Source organism: Cinclus cinclus, chromosome 6 (assembly GCF_963662255.1).
Source record: "Cinclus cinclus chromosome 6, bCinCin1.1, whole genome shotgun sequence".
Lineage (NCBI taxonomy): Eukaryota > Metazoa > Chordata > Aves > Passeriformes > Cinclidae > Cinclus > Cinclus cinclus.
In genome coordinates this window covers 45,152,810-45,166,945 of record NC_085051.1, presented here as the reverse complement: position 1 = coordinate 45,166,945, position 14,136 = coordinate 45,152,810, and the positions used below count along the sequence as shown (strand labels likewise).

At 38.8% G+C, this 14,136-nt stretch overlaps 1 protein-coding gene across 1 annotated transcript in view; it reads left to right on the top strand.

Moving 5' to 3' along the window:
* The window catches only part of KCNK10 (potassium two pore domain channel subfamily K member 10), a 49,051-nt gene that overhangs the window by 15,527 nt on the left and 19,388 nt on the right, over positions 1-14,136 (top strand). Inside the window, exons 2-3 of the mRNA XM_062494717.1 lie at positions 7,120-7,448; positions 11,554-11,671. Coding sequence (XP_062350701.1) covers positions 7,120-7,448; positions 11,554-11,671 — 447 coding nt within the window. The remainder of the gene's footprint in view (positions 1-7,119; positions 7,449-11,553; positions 11,672-14,136) is intronic.

The following is a 14,136-nucleotide window of genomic DNA, read 5'->3' as shown; positions in this document are numbered from 1 at the left end:
ATGTGTTTTTGTAACAGTGTGTCAAGCTTTCCTTTCATGAACAGTAAATGCAGTAGTAATGCTTCTCATTTCAGTGATAGTCCTCAGCAAAATGCCATAGGAGCAGTAGGGTGAAATTCCCCTTGTGTGACAAACCTGCAATGACTTTCACTGCTCAATTTGTGTGCCTTGGGGATAGGCAGAAGGACCAGTGCCAAACTGGTGCAAGACACGTCAGCACTGATAACACTTTTCTTGATCCATGACTGTATGAATCCCGTGGTCCCCAGATAGCAATTCTTCTTATTCCTCAATCCAGAACAATTGCCAAAGGGATACCAGTGTTTTGCCCCATACATAACCGTAGCCTGCAGGCAGGACTTTTCTCCCATTTCTTGATCACAGCTTTACTGTCACCTGTTAATTAGCCTGCATCATACAAAGATGCTGCACAAACACAAAGGCAAACATGACCATTATCTACTGGGATTTTTGTTCTAAAGGCCAGGCTTTCTAAACCAGCATCCAATTTTTGAATGCTCAGCTTTAAAAATTCAACATTCATTGTGCTGTTTACATGGATGGTCTCTACAAAACTTGTTAAAAACCACAACAGAAAGAGATGAATGGGGGGTGAGGGGCAAATCAGATAGTGGAAATGATTTGCAATATCCTCAAAATGCAAAATTTTGATGGCTTAATAATTTTTTGGTAACACATGGACAGAACCTTCAGTGTTTTATTACTTTCACCTGCTTCCTGTTAGACCATCCAATTTCCTTCATTTGTAGATCTGCATGCATTTTCTGTTTGTGACATATTCTTGAAAAGTTCATATAGGTGATCACTAAATACACTAATTGCCTCCACTGTTTATCTAACATACCTCTTATACTTGCCATGACCTCCAGGCACAGTCCTGCTATCCTAGCTCCAGCAGCCCTTATCTGAAAGAATGTGGGGAGTCTGTGGGAAAGATTTGAGATTGGAAGAAAATGCTAGATACTCACATCCCCCAGGAACTTCTGTTTGGAGATGAGCAAGGGCCTTGGAGTGAAAGATTAATATGGTATCCACTGGTGGGTGGCTTATTTTCCTGCCTTTCTGTATTGTTCAGTCAGGAAGACTTTTAATGTTAAATTCAGCATGGGGCTATTTTAGAAGAGGGACTTGGGGAGGAAAAAATCCCGTACAGTTAAATTGAAATAAATTCTTTAAACCAATTATGGCCAATGAAGTCCCTTCATCCCCCAGTCCTTTATGATCCATTCTAAAGAAGGTGGATCCACCTACTCTTAGTGGTCAGTTCAGACAAGCTGTAGTGGACTTTGTTAACACCTCACAGACATTTCCGAGCTTTGGTGCATGAGAGCTCTGTCCTGCAGCTTCATACACTTGGCAAAAAAATAATCATATTTCCATATTATTTCAGGAAGGAATGCTGGCTTATTAAACAGTGCTACAGGAAGTATGTAGAAGTGCCAGTAATTCAAAGTAGGATCTTGTAAGAACTGTAGGGAAGACCATTTGCTCCTGAATTTTCTCAGTGAAGTTGGACTACATGATGAGTTTACTTGATAATTTTAACTAAATTTCTAGTATAATATAAAATGTAAGAAAGATTTCATGGAAAATTTTGGATATTTGAATATGAACATGTCTGAAGAATGCAAAAATTCCTTTTTTTAAAGAAACCTTCTGTTGTATTATGAAGATTTTAGGACAAAAACATTGGTCTGTACCTTTAGACATGTATCAACAAGCCTATTTAATAGAGCTGAATGTATTTTGTTTCCTACCTTCAATGGCACTGCTAAATGGGAGATGAAATATCCAATTTCATTTCTGATCAACTCATGTTTCAAACTTAAAGCCTGTTGCTGAGTTTATGATTGTGTAATTGCATATGGCTTCTATGTAATTCTGTGTTGAATTCTTTGAAGGCAGTATTTTCAATAGATGTGTTTATTATTCTCTCATTAAAATGTACACGCCTTGCTGTGTGTCTGTGTAACACAGGAATGTGGAAGAAAATGAAGTACTAAATAAGACACTATTAAACCTGACTTACACTTTTTTCACAATAGAAATTGTGATGGCAGTAACACAGAGATAGGCATGTTTAAAAAAAAAATTATTTGGCTTAAACCATTTAAGAAACTCTCCTCCAAAACCAGGTTTCTTTGTATCTCCTATGTTCTTAGCATATTGAATAAGACAGTTGCCAGAATATAGGTCACTGTGGAAAAGCCACATTTTGATGTTTTCATAATCAAAAGTCACTTGAACGCAGGCTGTCTTTGAAGACTGAGGCAAAAAAGTTGTTGAGTACCCCAGCCTTCTTTTCATCTGTTGTTACCAGTTTACCAATGTTGTTCATCAGGGGGCTTGTTTACTTTCCTTTTCTGCTTAACATACCAGTAGAAGCCCTTCTTGTTATTACTGGTGTCCTTGTGAGGTTCAGTTTCAGCTTTACCTTAGCCTTCCTTACCTCATCCCTTCATCTCTATACTCTTCCCAGGTTACATGACCTTGTCTCCACTGACTGTACATTTGCCTCTTTACCTTTAGTTTGACCTGCAGTTCCTACTCAACCTCAGCTATACCAGTCTCTTGCCTTCCTTGTCCAATTTCTTGCTCCTGGGGACTGACAGGCTGGCTTCCACTAGGAGCACCCCACTATTCCTTTCAGAAATTTCCCTGGTGTTTCCCTGTGTCTTCTGTTCAGACTCCCTGGCTCATCTCCCTGAGACTGTGGGTATGGTCCAGGGTGGCTAGCATAGTTCAGAGTCACTGCAAAGAACCCTCGCTGTCCCTCTATGTATCTATTTTCACATCTTCTCGCATTTGTCAGGGACAAGCCTCATATTGCTGCTCTACGCCCTCACATCTAGTTCAAAGCCACGCCAGTGACCCCCACTAGTTCCGAGCAAAGACTCTCTTCCACCACTGAGAAAGGTGAACCCGTCTGATGCCAGCATGCCTGGGGCTGTGTAGAACCATTCCATTGTCGAAGCCCTCAAAATTTTGATGATGATGCCAGCCATGGAGCCATAGGCTCAGTTTGTCCATTTCTTCCCATGATGCTGCCTTCAACTGTAACTCGAGAGGAGAATATCACCCACACCCCAGATTCCCTTACCAAACATCCGAAGGCCCTGAAGTCCTTTCTGATCGCCCTTGGACCATGTGTTGCCATCTCCTCGGCCCTGTGGGTGGCAGATCAGCAAGGGCAGCGGTCTGAGGGCCGTGCCGGGCTGGGAAGTGTCCTGGTGATGTCCGTGACCCAGGCCCAGGGGGCAGCACGGCCTGCCATGGGCTGGGCCTGCTCAGCACATTGGGGCCTCTGCTCTCCGTAGCAGGGAATTACCTACAACTTCAACCAGTTAAGCTTTGACCCATCATCTTGATGGCAAGTGGGATTTTGCTTCCTTAATTCTCATTGGTATTAGCAGAAATCTGAGGTATTTAAGTTCTTCAAACATCAGTGGGAACCCTGGCTGTCATGTTCGCCGGTACAAGCTCAGGTAATGTGGTGATCTCAAATGTGAATAACTGTAGAGATTTTAACCTTGCAATTTCACTTGGAACATTATTATCTTCAGCTGTTTAATTTTGAAGGTTATCCAAACAATCAGGAATTTACCATTCTTTGCTCTCTGGCATCCTTTTACTGGGATAAGGCCTTTTTTGAAGCACCGGAGTGTTCCTTTGAGGGTTCCTGTACCTATGAGATTAGCTGTTAGCTAATATAGTGCATGCATGTGAATGGATATCTATCACTGCTATCACTGAGACTGATTAAGTCTTCTTTGATATGATTTAACAAACATATGCATGAGGCTCTGTTTGGGGAAAAGCCTGTTCTGCCAACATCTTGTTTCGAAAAAAATATGAACAAATGAAGTAGGGATTGTTCTGCATTTATTATATTTTGCTCTATGTTTGTTCTAAACTATGGCCTAAACTGCCTCTACAAGTGCAAGAATTTATGTAGTCCTTATTTTTTTTAAGCTGTATACCTCTGCACATTGTTGAATTGCCAGTGTTGTTTGTCCTTTCATTTTAGTAAAACTACTAGTTAAACTTCTGGAATTTTAGTTAGTTCTTATTTTCAGAAATGGAAATACTTGTAGAAAAGTAAGCATTACTTTCTCTTTTTCCAGTTGATGGTTTAAAGGCCAATGGCAGCACTTTTGTGAGAGTACAGGTTCAGAGACACTGTTGCAATTAGAAATCAGGATTTCCTACTTCTAATCATGTGTTTAAGTCACTAACCCCACTGTCTTGTAAAGAATGGGATAGCTCCTAGATGGAGTAGCTACACTGTTCTTTCAGTACCTAACTCCTGCTTAAAATCTCTGCAGTGTTGACTGCAGTTGTGTCTTGTCCATTGGTTTTGTAAGAAGACAATTTCTGTTACACATCAGTTGTTTAACTAGCTGGTTTAGTAGTCTTCCTGTGAATTTATTTATATAATATAAAATACTTCAGGATCAACTGTTCTACATTCACTTGGGATAGCTATTACTAATAGCAGAAAATGAAAAACTAAGACATAAAATGAAAAACTAAATGAAAAACTTCTTTTTAGAGATAAGCAAGCTGAGCACAGTAGTCCACTAAGTTGCTTGACAAAATATTTATAAAAACATTTTATGTTCTCTACTGTGAACTTCCCATCTTGTTCTCAAATCAGTACAACACATTTTCCTTAGAAGACAGAATCAAACAGGTCATGATTTTACTGTAAGGCTGTTACTAACACTTTGCCAGAAACATTATTTGGATAAGAAGAAACATTTATACTAGCAGAGAGGAAAAGAAAACTCACAAATGCTGTTTTAATGATAGCAGCTCTTGACTTCCATCTTCTTGACTTTTTTGTGTCATATCAAAGGCAGGCATTGCTTTCCACTGAGAGGCTCACCCAGTCTACCCTGGACTATGCCAGTTGTGGTGAGGTGGATACCTGTTTCAAAAAATCGTATCATTCTGTCACATGAATTCTGCTTTCTTCTTACCATACGAGCCTTGGATCCTGATACTGGATAATCAGAAATGCAAAAAATCAGCCCTCACGCTCACAGATTTTGTGTTGGTTTACAATATACACAGTAGTTATGGGCTCTAGCTACTTCAAACCATGAAATCTACGGAACCTATGTAAGCTATGTTACGTGGAATGACATCAGCTGAGCCACTTCTGTGACTACTCAAATTTAGTTCAGTAAGGAGATGTTTTGACTTAGGTTTAAGATACTTGCCTATAGAGAAAGGGAAGTTCCAACTGCTTCATACAACCTCAATATTTTATGTTTCTTCTACATATTTTTCTGGTGTTTCCTGCTGAAATTCACTGTAGGTATTACAATAATACTTTCAGGAGACTTAGAGAATAAATATACTGATATCTTACTAAAAGTGTAACTTCTTTCTAATATTGTCACTCTTCTTTCTATTGTCATATGAACTTCTTAAAAGTCACATGAAATACATCTGGAGGTAAGAGAAAATATCCTTTTAAGTTTGATATTACCCCATAGTTAATAAGTGTTGGGAACCATAAAGATCTTTTGATGGTCAAACCAAACAGCTGTGTCACAGAGTGTTGCAAAACAAATGAAAAAGGAATCAACCACAAAGGCTTTTTCTCTGATCTTGGATCCTTTCTAATCTATGTGGTATCTGGAACCTCTAATTCATATATGAAATGAAATATTAGCTGTAAGTGTAAAGTAACTATAGATTTCTGTAGTTTACTGGTTATCAAGTAAGCTGGAAGCATCCTCCAAGCAATGCTTCAGAGTTGCATTGCTTGTAGGAAAACATGACTGTAGTAAACGCCCTAGTTCTGAAATTATGCAGTATCATAAAATGGTTTCTGTTGGGAAAGAGTTTAGGCCCACTTCAGACTCAAGGTATAATCATGTTGTATGTTTAAATTTAGAGAATGGGGTTACAATGCCACTCTGATGGGAAGTTGTAAATCTTTCTTCTTTAATTTCTAAGCAAAACAGCAAAGACGCATTGTGAATAAGTTCAGACAATGCACCTAAAATATCTGTATTTTAACTATAATCTGATTTAGGTCTGATATGAAAAAATTTAATCTGTTTTCAAAGAATTTACAGGCCAGTGGCAGCTGCCACTTACTATGGTAAGATTACACAGGAATTTGGTTTAAAATGAGTCCAGCATCTTCAGATTCTACATGTGGTACCATTATATCAGTGGATCCTGAGGAATCTGGCCTCATCTTACCATTGGTAACACTAGCAAGAGAGAGTGGGGAAGTGTGATGTTGAGATATCTGAATTGTTTGGAGGTGACCCAGCTTTGATTTACGTGCCTTGGTAGCTTGACACAGTGGTTGGGCTATTACGTCCAACTGGAGGTCAGGACTTGTTAGCTCTGATGTATCGTCAAGGTCATCTGGGCTGTGCAGTGACTCAGTCCCAAAGTGAGAGGTCCACAGTTGCTCTTGGCATGTAACTTTGATCTCAAACATCTCGTATACTCTGGTTGACATATTATTTATGCTTTTGTGATGCTTCCAGGCTTTAAAGACATTTTCACAAGTGATGGTTTTGTGAACCCAGGTAAATAGATAGGCCAGTTTATGTTAGAGAGCCAAACAGCATTGTGGTTTGCAAAGCATTTTCTGTTTCTGTCAATACCATGTCTGGTAGTGATTAGTGTTCATTAACAGTTCAATTTCTTAGCACTATTAATACTATTATTATGATTTAAGGATGTAAAAGGACCACTGCCAGGGTACTTCACTGGATTCCACCATGTGTAATTTACATCCTAGTTGGTCAGAATTTTTATGTTTATTTTGCATAAATAGTTTTCTGCATATTTCTGAACTTTTTGCACATGTAACTGGCCTGTCCAGTTCTAGAGGTAATGGGTGAAGTTCTATAGATAATGGGCAAAAGAAACCCTTGAGGTGTCCATTGAGTATGAATGGACAACACAGACATGGAACCTTCCAGATCAGAAGAACCATATCTATGTGAACAACATGATTTATGTAAAAGTCTTGAAAATGTTATTTAGGAATTTTTTTATGAAAATCAAGGTCATACCCTAAGAGATTTGATTTTGAATAAGGTTTTTTGCTTTGTGTTTCAGTGACTGTTCCCTCATCAGTGCCAGCTTGTGAGCCTGAGCCCAAAATTAAAGGGCATTACCCATCTCCACAATTCTCTGCTTCCTCCCGAGCCACTGTTGTTGCTGCCATGGAAGCCCCTTGTCAAGGACGGCAGAAAGTCATGGATTGGAGAGCAGTGGTGGCCATCTTTATCGTGGTGGTAGTTTACCTGGTGGCGGGAGGACTCGTTTTCCGTGCCCTGGAGCAGCCCTTTGAAAGCAGGCAGAAGCACACAATCGCGTCAGAGAAGGCTGACTTTCTTCGGGAGCATGTTTGTGTAACTGAGCTAGAGCTGGAGACACTGATTCAGGTAGGCCATGTTAAGAAAATGGTACTTCTTTGAAGTTTGGAGAAACATCTCAGTGGTTTATTGACCAGCTGAGTTGGTAGGGAACAAAATGGTTCACAGAGGCCTTTGAATGGACAGTGTGAAGAGCAGGCTCTTTCCCAGTCATTTTAAGCTCTGAGAAGCAAAAGTGAGTCTCCAAAATATTGTAAATGTAGAACCATAGAATCATATATTCCCTTTGAATAAGCTTGAGTTGGAAGGGACCCATCAGGATTATTGAGTCCAACTTCTGACCCTATGCAGGACACCTTAAGAGTCACACCACATGCCTGACAGCATTATTCAATTGCTTCTTCAACTCTGTCAGGCTTGGGGATCTTCGAGGATCCTGTTCTAGTGCTCGACCACCCTCTGGGTGAAAAGCTTTCTCCTGATATCCAACCATTGGCTGCAGGAACCCTGGTTTGTAATGTCAATCCAGAGTTGTTCCAGCTGTGTAGGAGACAGACTGAGCCTAAGATGTGTCACAAGTCTGCAGCTGTCCTGTAGCTATATTGCTCCCAGAACTTATCTGACGTCTTGGCAGGGAGCTAAACCTTTTGGACTTGGGTCTCTGTGCATATTCCTCATTGAATGCTGTAGGTCTACCCTCAGACACAGTGCATGCATGACTATCAAATCACTCTAAGTGTAGGTCAATCACTTTCTGGCTGATTGGTTCCTAAAGTCCTTTGTGGGATAGGCAGAAATATTTAAGGAATGGGCTTTGGAAATTTGTTACTTTGATTAAACCTGAAAAAAAATGCTGGCCTTAGTCCTTAGAAAATGCTGTTCTGGAAAAGTGAATAAATGTGAATTTATAATGAGGGTCCCTATTCACTGTATAAGAGGTGGAGAGAATAAGTAGAGAGTTAGGGAGTATAGAAAAAAGTTATTAAAGAATTAGTTATTAAACGCTGTTTGCTAATGAGAAGCATCTTAATAATACTAATAAAGAAATATCAGAGCATGAAAGGCAATTGAAGCAACCCTTTGTATGCTTGATAGGATAGAAAAAGAATTGTAGAGGGAGATAATAATTATTGAATTAGAATGGTCTGTGGAGAGGAATTTATAGAGCTGGGCAAAAAAAGGACAAAAATTTTCTTTTCCTATCAAATTCCTATCCTTGATAACACACAGGCTAGGTACATGTTTAACTGTCTTATTACTTGAGAGGGATATTATACTTGTCCTTGAAGAAGATTTGTCTTCCTCATACTTGGGATCTGACTGGAGAAATTACAGAAACATGAACAAATGAACCAGATAAAAACCTTTCTTCATAGAGAAACCAGAAACAGTCTGTTTTACTCCTCTTTCCCCATCAGCTGCACAGGTTTTAAGCTATCTTGTTGCTTATGCAATTGGAATTAATGAAGTGTACTTCAGACTGAGATGCAGTTTGGTTTCACTCTCTTTGGGAATACAGGATTCAGTTGTCCCAGTCACTGCAAATGCTACACTTCTGCTCTGGGATTTGCCTTCGGTCCCATGCAGACCATGTCACCAGGCCACATCTTTTTTTGTTACAGAAGGACTGTACTATGCTGATAACAAAGAGGCCAAGAGTAAAATATCGAGTACTTTTATTTACTTCAGTAGTTTTGTCATTCTCTTCATTCCTACCTGCCTGTTGGCTTTAGCATGCATCCATTACTTGAACATCCAGAAAGACAGTATCAGCCCTTTGAGGTATTTCAAACTATTGCTTTGCCTAAAATAGGTGGCATTTCAAAAGAAAAAATTACTATAGGTTGGTAGCGTTTCAGTAAAGAAGATTGCACTTTCAATTAATGAACTATACTGAAAAGATACTGTGTACTTTTAGGTCCTCTGGAGAAGGAAAAAGGGGTCAGGAAAGGAGCAAGTGTGAAACAGTTTTGAGTGCTTTCATGATCTGTTACTTTCAACAATAGTTCAATTATAAAAGTAGCTGAAACTACTAATTTAAAATCTGTTAAGTATGTGAAGTTTGTTACATAGTGTTTAGCACTCTGGAAATCAGCTTTTTTCCTATTCTGAGATAACTTGAGGATGCGGCTCTCTGGGTAATTGCTGCAAAGCCTATCTGAAGTTTCAGATGGGAAACTTGTACAATTTTGTGGCCTGTGAACGGGGACACCCTTGCCAGTAATAGTAACATTTGAATTTTGTGTCGATTTTCATCTAGCAGGATAGTTCTGTGTAGGTGGACTTGTGGTGGTGGTAGTAAGGCATCCTTTTCTCATGCATGAGCTGAAATTTGTTGTTAAAGTGCTGTTAGCTGCAGACTGCTGTCTGCTTTTTTTTTTTGTTTGTTTTGTTTTGTTTTGCTGCTCTCTTTTTGTCCTCCATCGAAGTATGCAAAATACTGTATATTAAAAGACAGTATTAGAAGAGTTGGATATTTATAAATGAATGATGTCAGTGAAGCTTTAAAGAAAAAATGGATTTGTCCTGGATGAGAAAGGAGCCTGAGAATCTCAAAGCTATCTAAGATAACAGGATACTCCTTCACTTCAGGGGTTAGTGCTTGGCCCAGAAAGACTTGCTAAACTGTATAAACTCAAGTGTGATTTAAGTGTAATTAGCTTGCTGACATTCACACACTCAAGGGGAGGGTAGACAGCATTCCTTGGCAGAAGTAACCAGAGTAGCTGACAGTGTGTCATGGCCTATTTAAACAGGCAACCTGTCTGTTATGCTGATTTATGCTGTTCTGCATAAACCAACAAATGATCTCTGTTTTCACACCACCTGCAATATGCCAGCAGCTGGTACAGAAGCCTTTCCAAAGGGTTTGGTCCAAAACACATCCATGCTCTATATCCCTGTTTTTTGAGGTATGGACATAAGCTGAGGAGCCCTGGCTTTATGCCCACGTGAAATGAAATCAATCCAGCCTGGAGCTTGCTCATGCTATGGTTTTACAATCAACTTAGCCTGGCATGTATTAGCTCTACTTTTTAAAAAGGCTGTCCTGTACTGATCTCTTTAGCTGTAGCTGTCTCTGTTCTTGCCCATACGCCTCTCCTCCCACTCCTTTCCCTTTTTGTGAGGCAATGTGATGAATAAGTGAAAGCTGGGAAGCAGATTAGCTGAAACTTGCCCAGGCTAAAAAAGCTGAAGAGGAACACTTATGATCATGAAGTCAGTTGGAAATATAGGCAAAAAATTACTGAGAAAAATGGAAGGGGAAGAAAAGAAAAAATGTGGTAAGTAAGCCATTGGTGGAAAGAGGTTAATGAGGAGAAAAGGGTATCATGAAGGCTAGGGACAAAAGCAGTGTAGATGTGTTTAAAAGTCAGCGCTAAACCCACAAGAGTATGTGAGGTTATAGAGAAGATCAGGTAATAAGTGAGGCAATGGTGAAATAGAATGGCTAACCTTGCTTTGCACACGGACTGTATAGGAAAAGGTGAAATAGAAAACCACGATGACAATTCATAGATCATAAATCAGAAGGAAAAGATATCTAGTTAAATAAAAGGAATAAGAAAAGTCAAACCTGTGTTGGAGGATGGGAAGTCTGTGTTGAACAAATCCAAAGAAAAGGAGGATGCAAGACGTAGTGCTTTGCTTCACTTGTTGAGCCCAGCAATAAGTTCACTGAAACTACCAAGGCTAAAGATTGGTGAGAATATTTAGGAGGAGGAGCAAATAACAGAATGAGAAGGAGAAAGTCTGGCAGTAGTGTGAACAGCTGATAACAGCAACATGAAATGAGGTTGGAGCAGAATGGGAGAAAAGCAAAGAGCTGGAAATGTTAGGAAGCAGAAAAAGAGAAGCTTGGTTCCTCTGCAGTGCTTTTATGGAAATTAGACTCAGTTGGGAACATTTGGAAGGGATAAAGGCAGCCATTTCAGTTGCTGCTCTAGAGTGAGGTCTGAATTTCTTGTATCTTTCTTCCACCTTAATGGATATTCTGTTCAGTTGTATATTCAACTTACATGTATAGAAGAGGCTACTATACTTTGAACACACATTAAAAACTTAAATTGGAGCTGTTTCCATGATCCTAGAAATTTCCCTTTGGAGCCTCTACCAACTTTCATAGGATACAGTAACCCATTCATATTGCTGATCCTTTGTATTTTCTTTGCAGCATGCTGTTGATGCTGATAATGCAGGAGTCAGTCCCATTGGAAATTCTTCTAACAACAGCAGTCATTGGGACCTTGGAGGTGCCTTTTTCTTTGCTGGAACAGTCATCACAACTATAGGTGTGTTTATTGTTTATTTTTTAAAATACATAGTCACACTGAGACATGGATAATGAAATAAATTTGAGGAAGGTAGACAGCAAAGAAATAAAGTAGCTGAGGTGTATTTCTCTGTTAGCAGAAGACATGACTCCAGCATGTGTCATGGGCCCTGAGTCTTCGGGTAAGTGTCAGAAGCTGTTTACATAATTAGGGTAGAATAGCAATGCTAAACTGAAAACTGGTGACACTCATGCAGGCTTTATAACTCTGTTCTTGATGTAGATGGTCTCAATTTTCACTAAAAAGATCATGAAGCTGTACCAAATGAAATATATTATGGTTGTTGGGAATTTGGATTTTAATATTGTAGATGAATTTGCCCAGAAGTGTAACTTTCTTCCTAAGCACACCAATAAATTTTAGCTTATACTGTGAAGTTTGATAGAAGCAATTCTTCTCATACCCTACTCCTTGTAACTGGAAATATATTCTCATAACTATCACATCCTTATTAAAATTCTTACTTGGTTTCATACTAACAATTGGAAGGAATTCCACAAATGATGCATTGTGCAAAAAACACATTTTGTTTCTCTTTCTAGAATTCATGGCCTTGATTACTGAGACATTTCTCTGTATTATATATTATATGTATAGTATAGTATAGTATAATATAGTATAGTATAGTACAGTATAGTATATGTTATATAAGTATACTGAACTGCTCCATTCACTTTTCTTGAACCACTAATTTTAATAAGATCATTATTCAGGCCCTTATCATCTCTTTCCCCATGCATTGTGTCCAAGGTATTTGATTTCTGAATGTTGGCCTTAGATATGCTAAGGTTTTTAATCTCTCTCTAAGCCAGTTCCTCTCTTGAAGAATGTTCAATGAACTTGGCTTTCAGAAGACAGTCTGAAGGAAAAAGAAAATAAACCAGGAACATTGTTGATAAAGTTAATCTGCTGACAATTATGCAGTAGTTTTATAATTTTAAGCTTCATTTCAGTGCTGTCATAATAATCAGATCAAGAGGTCAAATAATTTTGAAATCACTGGAAAATTGTTGATTTTTATTCGCATTTTCTATGAGTATTATTCTGCTTTAAATATTGTATAAAATGCTTCTCCACATTACAGCTGTGATGCACCCACTGGTGACTATTGAGATAAATAACTTGAAAATCACATAACCCTTCAATAAAGCGTGAGAATCTGACTAAATTCTGTAGGCTTTTTATGCAAGTAATACAATTAAAACAAAAAAACCCCAACCTTGTGGCAGTTAAAAGACTTGCTCTGGTGATCATCTCTAACAGTAGAGTCTGTGCCTTTAGCTCTGCCTTTTCTTTGCTGTCAGAGTGAGGGGGAAAGAGTGATTGCATAGTGTGTACAATCTGTGTTCCTCTATATTAAGCTACATTACCATGTATTTTTGATGGTAGCATGAAACCAGTGGGTGGCAAGAAAGAAAACATTTCTGGTTCATACGTAAGAAAACCCTCCCTTAATATTTGTTTACTCAATAGACCTAAGTGATAAGCTTTTAAATTACTCGCTAAATAAATGCCACTTTGTAGGCATAGTTTATGTAAGCATATTCATTGACATCTGCTATTTAAATAACTTATTGAAAAGACCTTATTATGTATATATTTTTGCCTGTATGTGTTTTAAATTCTCCATGAACGAGATCTTGGCGGATTATTGGCTGCATTGAGCAAGATTATTGACTGTATAAAGTCTATGTATTGTGTTAGGGCATGAAAATGGTTTTAGTTTATCCACCAGAGACCTGTTAGGACTCCTGTTAGGCAGAAATTCAGCAGATTACCTGGTCAACCTCAGTCCTGTGGTGCACGGAGCCTGGACTTTCTTGGACTTTTAGGAGAAATCTGGGATGATGGAGGCAGCTGTGAAAAGGACAGGAGATTATGGGACATGCATTATTGTGTGTCAGCATAGTTATTTCAGCATCCCATGACAGACAGATATATCCAGTGACAGTGTCACCAACCCAACAGGAATAGGACCTGATGCTTTTATATATTTCCTCCTCTCTGGATGTTTCATTGATGCCTTAAGTTTTAGCTTTCATGTTTTCCAGATTCTGTACTGCATTAGTATATAACTCTGAAGTTCATATAAAGTGTTAGCAAGTTCTCTTCACAGTTTAGTTAGAAAAAACAATCCTTTTCCAGCCTGAGAACCAAGGACACCTTTGGAGCTTCAAGCCCAAAAAATATAAACAGTAAATTGATGAGAGCAAATGGGGAGGATGGGACTTCATAACCTGAAGCTGTGATTGAACAATTAACCCAAATATGTAAATGGGCCAAAACTTGAGTGAAAACATGTGAACTGTCATCCATCTTGGGTGTAGCCTTGGCCAGGCTCTTGTACTGCCCAAGGTGTATCCTTTGAAAGCCTTTTTAATAAATACCTTCTTCATTCCTTTAACTTCGTCTAGCCTCTGCAC